The sequence below is a fragment of the Trachypithecus francoisi genome, unplaced genomic scaffold, assembly GCF_009764315.1.
Source record: "Trachypithecus francoisi isolate TF-2019V2 unplaced genomic scaffold, Tfra_2.0 Contig01474, whole genome shotgun sequence".
Lineage (NCBI taxonomy): Eukaryota > Metazoa > Chordata > Mammalia > Primates > Cercopithecidae > Trachypithecus > Trachypithecus francoisi.
In genome coordinates this window covers 1,132,962-1,145,502 of record NW_022681435.1, presented here as the reverse complement: position 1 = coordinate 1,145,502, position 12,541 = coordinate 1,132,962, and the positions used below count along the sequence as shown (strand labels likewise).

The 12,541-nt window shown below is 37.8% G+C and overlaps 1 protein-coding gene and 1 long non-coding RNA gene across 17 annotated transcripts in view; one reads left to right on the top strand and one right to left on the bottom strand.

Moving 5' to 3' along the window:
- TCF4 (transcription factor 4) overlaps positions 1–12,541 on the top strand; it is a 369,074-nt gene that overhangs the window by 118,895 nt on the left and 237,638 nt on the right. For all 16 annotated transcript variants that reach the window (XM_033238226.1, XM_033238190.1, XM_033238218.1 and 13 more), the window contains 2 exons: positions 8,647–8,708; positions 11,620–11,716. In XM_033238226.1, the coding sequence (XP_033094117.1) occupies positions 8,647–8,708; positions 11,620–11,716 (159 nt within the window). The remainder of the gene's footprint in view (positions 1–8,646; positions 8,709–11,619; positions 11,717–12,541) is intronic.
- The window catches only part of LOC117099081, a 30,499-nt gene that overhangs the window by 10,038 nt on the left and 7,920 nt on the right, over positions 1–12,541 (bottom strand). The gene's annotated exons all lie outside the window — the stretch shown is intronic.

The window sequence follows — 12,541 nt, the reverse complement described above, 5'->3', positions numbered from 1 at the left end:
TCACATTTAAGTACTTTGAAACTTATCTGTGTAATGTTGAAGTTAGGTGGTACTTTGATTTTTTTTTTTTCTTCAGATATGGTAACTTACTTCTGATTGTTATTCTCACCTGATTCGAAATGTTTATGCTCCAAGAAAACTGTCTTAGTTAAGACTGTTTTTTTTAAGTGCTTTTACATTGGTCACATTTCAAAAAGTCAAAGAAGGTATATATAGTTCACGTTATACTCTTGCTTGAGTTATTCATGGCTCTTATTTGTAAGATATTGCTTAAAAAGGTAGGGTCCCCAAATGACTAACTTCTCTTCAAGAGGAAGACCCCAACTAGCCAGTGCCATACATTTGAAAGGTTGCTAAATGGCACTCATCTCTCAGCATTTCACATTATATATTCAAGCTAGGGCATCATTCAAGATAGATGATCGTTGACACTTCCAAATACAGAAATTAGTATAAAGGCTTCAGTGTTACATTTGGTTCAGTTTCATAATGTAACTGTTTACCACCTTGAGTTTCAAAAAGATTTCTGAGTTTCAATATAAGGAACACCACTGACGTATTTGTAACATAATAGTTACGCACTTCATTTTGTTACTTTCTCATTATCTGAATTTTATGTTATAGGAAGATGCTTTCCCTGTTTATAGCAGCACACCGTGGAATTAACTCCATGTCTTAAGCAGCAGAAATTTAGTGTTCATTTTTGAAAAACAGTGTATTTTTAACTTAAGGAAAATAATACTGTTTTAAAGGACTTATTAATGGAAGTTTAAGTTGGAGGTTAATTAAGGCTAAAATATTGCAGTCTGCGAACAAATTTTTCCTACTATACTTTCTCACCAGCATATCTACACTTTAACTTTTCTTATCATATGAGAAATACTATAAGATGATCTCATGCTTGACCTTTGAGTTTCAAATTTATTTGGTTAGGAAATCCATTAGCTCTGAGAAAGCCAGAGTTGACAGCAGTCATCTGAAAATGGAAAGCCCAGGTCTGTATTCTTTATATTTGACATATCTTTTTTTTTTTTTTTTTTGAGACAGTGTCTCCGTTAGTCATCCAGGCTGGAGTGCAGTGGCACAATCTCGGCTCACTGCAGCCTCTGTCTCTTGGGTTCACATGATTCTAGTGCCTCAGCCTCCCGAGTAGCTGGGACTACAGGTGTGCACTACCATGCCCAGCTAATTTTTGTATTTTTAGTAGAGACGTGTTTTGCCATGTTGCCCAGGCTGATCTCGAACTCTTGGCCTCACGTGTTTCTAGTCTGATAGTTTTGATTGCTGTCCGCATAAGCAAAGTGGAGCTTTGAGTAATGAAATCATAATCCACCTGCCTTGGCTTCCTAAAGTGCTGGGATTATAGGCGTGAGCCGTCGCACCTGGCCTGACATATCTTAACATTTGTGTGGGAAGCATTGACATAACCCTCATCCTTTGCTTAGTCAGATTTGGGAAGTGCTGGAAGCTTCTTGTCAAGTTTCTTGTTAGTGCCCAGATCACTCATTCTGAAGCACCATATCTTATGTCTAATAGAAAACAGAAACAATCATGCTTGTGTGGACATTATCTGTCAATATTTGAATCTCCCCAACTCTTCCTACGTCCGTAATAGCACTCAAATTTTACTTGAAATTACTCTACTTAGAGCTCTTATTATACTGGGTGCTAATGAAAATGTGCACATCCTTAACACGCTCTTTGCTGATGAAATATTTTGAACTCTTAAATTCATCTGGCACTGACGGAGAGCATATGCCATCTCAGTTTGTGTGAGGGCTCAGCCAAGGGTTCTTCCTGGACTAGGAAATTAGTAGAAGCCACAGATGTACGCAGTCTGTGAGTCTCCATAATGGTGTGGAGGATATTTAATAGTGTCTGTTGTTGCAGGGAGAAGGTTTTGAGGCAGTGTAGACTTCATTGTGTTTCAGAATGATTATCGTTCCTGGAAGAACTTAACATTCTATCTCTGAATGCATTCTGAATGTGCTGAAATTTTTATTAAGAAATCAATATATTTCGACAAGAGCAGGAATCTGTAGACTTAGAGCAATGCAAAATACCATTTTAGGCATTTTTCTGATTTCATAAAACTCTAGGGTCCTGGGTGATTGGCATGTTGTAGGCTCAGAATATAGAAAAGACAACTACACAGCTCTACGTCAAATCAATCTAGGTAACTCTCATACCTGTTTATTTCAAATCAAGCTTAAAGTTACATGGTATTTAGTCTGCATTCTTAGCTTGGGACTCTGATCAGCATACATAACTTTTGACAACATGTCATTTGTATATTACACACAGAAATACACCGAGATATAAAGAGAATACTGTAATGGTAAACCAAGCCACTGAATAAATGTAATGCTTACTGAATTCTCACTCTGATGGTGTTATACAGGTTCCCGGAGAAGGTAGGATTGTTTAACCTAAATGTTTTGGGTGTTTCTAAGATCCAGGAGAGTATTTAAAAATCACTGACCTGTTTAGCAGAACAAGGAGTTATAAAAATGTAAGGCTCAGGTTTTCTTAGATATTGGAGGGATTATTAAATTAGCCACTTATGATCAATATTGGTGACTATGGTAGGTATTTACTACAGATCAAGTACTTTCCTAAGTGTTTAACAAATGTTAGTTAATTCAGTTACTTTAACAATAACTCCTTAATCTTACAAATACTATCATCCCCTTATCTTCTGTTAGAATACTGATTTTGGAGTACGTCTTGGGTTTTCACTTCTGTTCTCATTGACCCAAGAGCCCATTATATTTTCGATGTTGGCAGATGTCCCCAGGGCAAAAAATGTGTTTTCTTCTTCCCTGGGTTCCAGCCTTCACTTTGATTTTGGCTCAATGATTCCTTGTTATCTTGTCTGCTCAGTATTTTAAAATTTTTCAAAAAACTGTTATCCATCATTTTTAGTTTTCTGTGGGAGAGTTGTCCAAATATACTATCCTGCCCTATTTCCAAGAATGGAAATCAAACTTGCTTATTTTGTAGTTCACAAAAATGAATACGGAGAGGCCAGTGACTTGCTCAGACCAGAGAACTGGTCAATGCAGAGTCCCTGCTGAAATCCAGCTCTTTATCCCAACTTCCAGTGCTGTGTTTTCTAAAGTTTGTCTAGTCTGTCTGACAGTTTTGATCTTGCTGTCCACAAGAGCAAAGTGGCGCCTTGAGTAATCAGATTACAAGTTTAATGAATGTGGATAGGAAATCGCAGAAGGTAAGAATTACGTCTGAACATCTTTCCCCTAAATAGAGTGTTTGGTCATAGTTCTGCCCAAAACTGTTGTGTTTTGGCACTGATCCGTCAAATACTTTATTTATTATTTTTTGGAGAGAGAGTCTCGCTCTGTCACCCACGCTGGAGTACAGTGGCCCAATCTTGGCTCACTGCAACCTCCACCTCCCGGGTTCAAGCAGTTCTCCTGCCTCAGCCTCCTGGGTAGCTGAGATTACCAGCGACCTACCACCAGGCCCGGCTAATTTTTCTATTTTAGTAGAGACGGGGTCTCACCATTTTGGCCAGGCTGGCCTCAAACTCCTAACCTCAACTGATCTGCCTGCCTCGGCATCTCAAAGTGCTGGGATGACAAGCGTGAGCCATTGCACTCGGCCAATATGTCAGACACTGTGGAGGGGGCTCATGCAGAATGAATCATATACGATGAAAATTTGTGGATTTTCAGATTGCCTCCTAAAGCAGCCAGCAATCCCATGAAAGAGTTACTAAATCTATCTTTGTTTAGAGTAAAATAAGAAATTAGAAAAATCTTGAACAACGGAGCCCATTTCAGTCTTTTGGAACAGGAATTTCTATCGTCTACTTGCTTTCTTTCCTTTTGCCCGGAGTATTATCTTTCTCTGTCTTCTCCCATCTTGGAAAAAGGGTGGCAACAGAACAAGGGAGGGGCGAGAACTAAATAGATTCAGCAGCTTCATCCCAGGCAGTTTTTCATTTGTCTCTCTGTTGCCTTAATGGATTTCACACATCTTTTTCCTGTATATTGTTTAGTTTCACCTCCAGAGGTAAACACTTCTCATACCACAATATTGTCTTACTTTTCACTTTCTGCTGTTCTAATTCATTTCAATAAAGAACTAATGAGCCCACCATTGTACAGAACCACACAAGATGTTATTTGTGTCAAGCATGCTTCTTTCCTATAATAAATGTATGTCACAGTTGGGTATGATATAAATATGTAGCTCTATAGCTGTATATATATATATTCACATGGTTATTTGGATAATAAATTCTATGCACTTGCTGAACTATCGTATAGAGCCAGCCATACAAGTTTTATTTTGCCTACTGTTGATACTATGGGCTGCTATGGGACATTCTGTCCTCTGTGTTGGGAGCTCACAGATATTTTCTGTCTGGCTTAATACCAGGATTAGGTATGTTTCTCCTGAACACTTTGTGTGTATTTATCTGATGGTTATTGTCAATCTTGTTTCCCTCTCTGCTTTGTCTACTTAATAGCTTCTAAAATTTTGACCCACCTCTCGCAAATAGCCGGTCCTTCACTGTGTGCATTTTGATAAACTCATACCTCTGGCCTTATTGTTCTCCTACTTTTATTTTCCAGGCACTTGATTCCTTCAAATATTGATTTCATATCTTTTGTGTTGTATGTGTTTCTGTAATCTTTTGTGGACACAAGAGTGGGTATAAACTCCCAAATAAATATATTCACTCTGCGTGGGGAGAAGTGACAGGAGGGAACATTCAGCTGGTTAGAGAGAGATGTGAAATTCTTACTGGGGAGCCTTTACAGCAGTGAGCAGAGCTTCAGCCTCCTTTTGTGTCCAAGCTCTGCCATTTCCTGATCCCTTGGGCAAATTTTCTAACCCATCTGAGCCTCAGTTTTCTGATATATAAAACTGGAATACTATTAAGGCATTTGAGAGTTTAGCGCAGTGTCTGACATACATTCAAGTCATACATTCACCTCACTTCTTTGAGAGGTGAGGAATAGTTTAGACAGAGGGAATAGCAGTTACAAAACCATGGTGGTATAGAAGAGCGTGCAGTGTCCTGGTACACTAGCAGGGGTAAGGAATGGCCAGGTGTAGGCCACATGCAAGGTTTATATGAAAATGAGTCTGGACAAGAGCTTCTGGGATGTTTATATGATGGAGGTGTATACTGAATGCTGCTGAAGCCAGCAACCCAGACAGGAATTTTAAGATAGGGAGTGAGAGAGGCTGCTGTTGATGGTGTGGGGCATGCATTTGTCTTGTGTTACAGTAGAGTAGTCCTGTGGCTTTCAAACTACTGTGCATAAAAGTTACCTAGGGACCTGTTAAAAACAGTTTTCTCAGTCCCACCGCTAGAGTTCCAGACTGAGTAGATGTGCGATGGACCCTAAGAAGCCAATTTAAAAATGGGCATACAGGTGATTCAGGTGGCGGATGCACTTTGAAATGCACTTGGTGGTGCACTGGAATAGTTACTGAGGAAATGCTAAGTAAGGGGCAGGCCTGACAAAATTCAAGGATAGGGAAGATGGAAGAAAATGACTTCAAAGCAACATGTTTACATTCATTATGAATTACCATTGCGCATGCTATAGCTTTGTGTCTTCTGTGCATATGAATAAATGAGCACCTATAGATTTTTTTCAAAGATAAACTATAATTAGAATTCATATGATTATTCTATTTGTTAGGTTTGGGAGAGCTAGTGATTTGTCCTCATCCTCGAGATCCAGCAGGAGACCAAGGGAAGGGGAAGCCTGTTCAACAGAGAGCAATCAGAGAAAGAAAGATGCAGCAGTGTGAGGTCAGGAAGTGGGAAAGATGGAAATGGGAAAGGCTGGGAAAAGAGCAGTCAGATCCGATTGGTCAGGAATCTATTTGTGAAGGAATCCAGCCAGTATTTAACTTGCTTTGAAAAAGCTAGACTTCCAGCATTTTTAATTAGTGGATTGCTCGCTTTTGAAATTGCCCAGTTGGGAATACTCAAGTTTTGATGTGTTTTATCTGCCTGCTAATTAGGAGGCTGCTTGGTTGACCATTACTTTTCCTTTTTTCTGTGGACAGAAGATGCATATGAGGGTCTCTTGGTACATTCCAGCTCAAGTCTGGGTTAAAGTGCATAAGAAAAGCTGTATATTTAGTAAGAGTTCTTACTAAATTATAAACAAATTTTAGTACATCTTTTCTCCAACTTGATTCCTTTTGCTGTAGCACAGGGCTTCTCAATCTCAACACAATTTTTGTTTGGGGTCAGAACACTAAAAATATATATATTTTTTAGAGACAGGGTCTCAGTTGCCTAGGTTGGAGTGCAGTGGCACAATCGTAGTTCACTGTAACCTTGAACTCCTGGGCTCAAGGGATCCATCCTCCTGCGTCAGCCCCTGCAATTAGTTAGGACTACAGGCATGTTCCACCACACTTGGCTAATTTTAAAAATTTTTGTAGAGACAAAATCTTGCTATGTTTTCCACACTGGTCTCAAACTCCTGGCCTCAAGCAATCCTTCTGCTTCAGCCTCCCAACGTGCTGGCATCACAAGCGTGAGCTGCTGTGCCCTGCACAGGGTACTTCTTACTGTGGAGAGCTGTTTTGTGCATTTATGAGATACTTAGTAGCAACTCTTGGCCCCTGTGTGATCAATGCCACTAGCACCACCCAAGTTGTGACAACCAAAAATGTCTCCTGGGTGGCTTTGCCAAATGTCATTTGGGATGCAGAAGCCCCACTGGCCTGGCCATAGTGTCCTCTTTCCTCCAAGTCTCTGCCTACTTTTCATGTTTAAAATCCTCTTTTAAAATTGAAAAGATAAAATGAGTCCAAACAATTTGAAATCTTATGGTACTTTATAGGGATTCAAATCTGTTCCTCCATTACTTTTTGGCCAAATTCAAGAGGAGAAATCTCTCAAATGAATCCAAGCTGGCTGTTATAGGTGAAAAGAAAGTCAAGATGCGCCAGACTTTTGAAAGCTTGCAGTGGTTGAGAGATTTTGTTATTTATACACTTTTTATTTTGGCTGAAAATATTTGGTTTTTGTTTAAGAATTAAGAGAACCATGTAGGCTACAAAATTTATTTATGTGCGAATCCCAGAGGGTTGTAAGTAGCTTCTTTGTGTGCTTCAGTTCAACATATACAGGATAGGCCAGCATGTTGAGTTGTTAAACAGCAGATCTGGGGAAGGTTTTACACCTTTTCTCTAGGCTTGATGCAGTCCCGAGAGCTTTCTTGACATGCCTTGAAGCTCACAGTGCACTGATTTTAACTGTCCATAGGGGACATCTGTTTGCAGTTTGTGTTATCTTCTGAAGCACCAACTAAAAGGAAGTGAAATATTATTTGTCATTAAAAAAAAAGAGAGAGAGAGAAGTTAATTTAGTGGTAATAACTTAGTTGTTGTTGCTCTTCTGTCTCTTAAGATATTCTGAAACACCATGTACTCTACTGTATCCCAAAATAAATCAATTAATTATACTATGATTACTTCTGCTGATAATAAAATAGCAGTAATAGTCAAAGGAATGACAGTAGAGCATTAAGAGAATAAACAGTATCACTGAAATGTTAGGAAACACAATAAATGGGATTGTATCTCCTGAACCATAGTTTCACACTTCCTCCTCCACTTCTGTCAGAGGGTGTTTGTGATGGCCGTCTGTTATCAGCCGTGATCAAAATAATGTAACAGTGAAACTTTTTATACTTTTATGAAGGCCCTTTCATCAAAAATCTCACAGCCATTTCTAAATATAGAGCGACTGATCTTTAAAACACTTTTATGTTTTAAGCAATTAATATGGTAACTTAGCTGTTAGACTTTCCATCCTGCGTATTTGCCATTTGGAGCATGGATGGAACATTTCATAATCTACTCAGCATTGAAACTTCGCTGAGTATCGAGTTTAGAATTCCAACTTTTCGACGGTTCATGTAGGTCTTTTCACCGTCATCTATCAAAACAAAACATTGCTTTGTAATGGAATAACCACATTCATTTCCACATATCAAAGCCCAGATTAAGGATTGCAGGCCAAGTGGTATGTCTAGTTTAAAAAAAAAAAGTTGAAAGACAGAGACAGTATTGTATTAACCTAAAAACAGTTTTTATTTTAAGTCCTAATATCCCTGTAATGTGTTGGTAGAAATAGACTACTGAATACTTTCTCAGTCTCATTTTCTGTTGCATGTCTGGTGTCTCCTGTGATAAGCCTGGGCTGTGGAACAAAAAGGATCCAAGAGCATTATGGCGAGGATGCTAAAGGTGTTAGTGTGGATATTTACCTTAATTTAACTTTTTTTGGATTAAAGCTGTGTTAGTGTATTTTAAAACTTATTTTATCCAAAAGATTGTAATAAAACTTTAAGTACAGTTTCACATCTATAAAAACTGAGGCTATCTAACACTGTGAAGGATAGAAGTAATTTTTATGTTCATACCTCTGGTTCCTGAGGGTCCAGTTCATTTCTGCTGTGAATTTAAATGAGTTAATTTAAGTAGATGGGTCAGAAGCCACTATCATCATGGTAGCCCTGTGCCTGGTTCTTAATTAAAGGCAACAGGAGATTAATTTGAAACATTAATTTAAAAGTGCATATACAAAAAGAAAAAATTACTGCAAGAAAGCCTAAAGAACTTTTCTCTTGTCCCTAGATGTAGAAGACAGAAGTAGCTCAGGGTCCTGGGGGAATGGAGGACATCCAAGCCCGTCCAGGGTAAGTATATCTAATCTTTTCTCCCACAGCCAGACATCCCACATATGTAAATTGACAAACAGAAGATGTGTTTCTCTCTGTCTCTCTCTTTCTCGCATGCACACACACACACACATACACACACACACAGAGGCATGGGCATGCACGTGCATACTAAGTTTAATGAGGATCAGCTTGACTTTGGAATTTTTTTCCCATTCTCTTATTGAATGCTGTTATTCAATTTGACACCTGTTCCACTTCTACTAACCAGAAGAAAACTCCTTCATTACATATTTGGTCTTTCTTTTGTCAGTTGTTGATCCATATTACACAATGCTATTTGTTGTAGATGGAAAAACTTTAAAAAAATTCCTAATATCCCTATAATGTATTGGTGTGAACAGACTACGAAATAATCCCAAAGATACAGTATGAGGTTCTGTCCTAGCAGTATGATCTGCGTACTGAATCTGAGTTGATTTCACTTTGTAGACATGTTATCATTCCACCAGTAGGGACTTTGGTCACTAGTTGGATCATTCATTTATTTGCTCTGAAGTTTTTGCTATTCTTTTCCACAGTTTTCCTACGTGCATTGGTTGTTTCTTGGGGTGTAATAGGAAGACCATGGAATAAGAGATGGGTGGGGTGGTTAGGCACTGTGTATTTTTGTATGTATATGATCTTGGGCATGTCATTTCATCTCTTGCATCCTCATTTTCCTATTTTGCAAAATGAGGAAGTAGAGCCAGAGGATCATCTATGTTTCTTCCAATTTAAATATTCATGATTTTGTATGAAATTTCTTTAACTGGATTATTGCTAGGCCCTCTAAAATCCATGTCAGCTTTTATGATATACATATAATGCCCCAGATTAAAAGTACACTTAGTGTACATGGTAAAACCAGCATCTCTTCCTCTCCCAACCAGCTATATATAGATGAAGCATTCTGCAGGGAGGGTAACATTTTACTGTAAATGTTCACACAGATTTGGGTTGGGGGAAGGTTCCATTTTGGCATAAGAGGCAGGGAAGGTAATCAAGCTGTCAAAATGAGGACATTTCAGCAAGTCAGAGTTAGACATTTCCACCTGTCCTTGGCATTGTGATCCTTAGTCTAGTGTTCAGGGTACAGCAGGATCTCTAAGCTTACCAGTAACTTTGTGAGCCCTTACACCAGCTGTCGTGCTTGACATTCTAATGCTTTATATGGATGGGTTGAGGAAATCTTTCCTCCTCCTCATGTTACAGTCTGCACTTGCAGAAATAAATCCATTCCCCTTCACAGCAAGTGGAGATCATAGAACTCCCCTCAATTGTTTAGTTCATCTAGATTTTCACAATTTCTTATGATTTCTCCATTCAGTACACATGATACTTTTAATTGTTTCAGAAAACAAGGTCTGTTTAGAATCATCTTAATTTAGGATTCAAACTAACTAGCTTTTGGTTTTTGTTAGCTGTCCTGCCATTTTTCTCACGAATATATTGGTGAATGAATAATTTCAAACCAATTTAGTGTAATTTATATTTTCTAAATCCAGAAGTTTGCATGAGACAAATCATTTGTGGCAGATTTATATCCAGGCAGACTTTCAAGGTCTCTCTTTTTTCATCTTAACATGGAGAGAGTGTCTACCTTCTAGCACTGTTTTGAGGATTAAATTAGATAATATATATTAAGCTTTTAGTACACTATCTAGGATGAGGACACTTAATAAGTGATAATTAGCATTATGCAATGCCTGGTATAGAATGAGTGAGTGTACTATGATGGGTATTTACAATGTAGCCTCTTTTTATAGATCGACATGTTGGCAGAATTAGATTATAGTATCAGTCAAGTTAGTTGTTACACATGAGGAAAGGTGACTGAGAACGGGGGTTGTTTTCCTTAAGGTTGAGGGGATGTCTTTTCCTAGTTCATGCAGCAGCCCTCTTTTTTTTGTGTGGGCAGATTCTGCCCTTTGACTCACATGTAACCGATCGATACCTCTGAGTAAATTTGACTTAGACTTTATGGGCAGTTCCACCAGCTGAGCAGAATGACTTTTTCCCCCTTCTTTGGTCACTTTAGGCACTTTAGTAGACTGAAAGTTGAACCATGTAGTATAGATGATTTTAACTTTTTTCTACCATGTAATCAACTTTCCCCATTAAAATTAAGTAACTGGACAGCTTAAAAACATTGTTTTAATTTTAAATTCCCCTTAAAACAATAAACTGATTGTAATAATGAAATATTTCTGTCAAAATTTGTCTTCTTTACAACTGGTTGTTTTTTTGTGACATACTCTGTCCAACTCCAGAAATGCTAATTTATGCTAATGTTTTGATGTTCATATCATAGTTAAATCCTAATATTCTTAACTTTCTTATATGTTAATTACTTATGTGACAATCTAGTTATCTTACAACCACAATAGTAACTATAATAAAACATTGAAACTTCAGTATCCTAACACCAAATGTTATCGTTTGAATGGCTCTATCTTGGTCTTTAAAAAGCAATTCATTGCATGCTATATGCCTAATTTTCCCTTGTGGCACTATTTTGCTTTAATGTGGCCTTATTAAAATAATAATTTTTAACATACGCAATATACTTTATAGGTGTCTGATGTTTTACGTACACTATTTTATTTAATCATGTCATGATTTTATTTAATCAACACCCCATGCAGTTGATACCATTATTATTTCTAAGATTTCTCAGCTATTATGAGGAGAAGTTGGACTTCGTAGACTCTAGAGTTTTCTTTTAGCCACTATACCTGTGAAGGTGCAGATTCCTTCTAGTGAAGTTCCAGGGAGGAAATAGTGGACTCCAGTTTTTTTAGGATGGGAGACGTTTCGGTGGTGGGGCCATGTTTATGTGCTGTTTATTAATATAAAATAACAACTTACACTGTTATTTTATTTACAGAACTATGGAGATGGGACTCCCTATGACCACATGACCAGCAGGGACCTTGGGTCACATGACAATCTCTCTCCACCTTTTGTCAATTCCAGAATACAAAGTAAGACTCATTTTAAATTAACTTACACTTTTTAAATGCTTATGTTTTACTATAGAAGGTAAAACCATGTCCTAGACAGAGGTTCTGCTTTTAGAAATTTGGATATTTAGTCAGTTCACTTGTAATAATCTTAAATTGCAGAGAAGTATTGGCAATCTGTGTTTGGTAATAGTATATCAAAGATTAAGTTTTACAACCATATGGAATGAAATGCTTTTAGTGATACTGAATCTACGTGGAAATTTTGGTTTCCTTAGACCTAAAGCATGGACCACAGTTTCAATGTTGCATAAGTAGTTTCCTGAGTTAAGGTAGATGAAGTCAAAGTGGTGAACATTTAGAATAAAAATATCACTAGGCTTGTTGATTGGCAATGATATATAGTCAGTGTTAACTGCGATTCCTGCTAAAGGGTTTATGAAAATAAATGGTGTTAATGGGCTTAGTGTGCTTAAATCAGAATAGTGCGTTCAAGTTGAATTGTAAAATCTGGTTGTGTATTTATCAAGGCGTGAACTTGAGAGCTAATGGCGTAGGCAGACCGCATCCTGCTTTACTAAAGCAAGTTACCTGTTTGAGCTGTCTGTGAATCTCCAGCATGCCGTTCATCCTGGCGTCCTCAGCATGTTTTTCTGCTTTTGGCTACCCTGTAGGGATGTTTGTTTAACAGCAGTAACTTGAGCAATGAAAAGATGATTCCTAATGGTTTAAAAGGTCCAATAGCTGGCTACTTTAGTTTTGATTGATAAAATGATCTTTGTTCTAGTAAACATGAGTTTTTAACAGTATTAGTAAATCTCTCAACCTGGCCAGATTCTCTTGAGA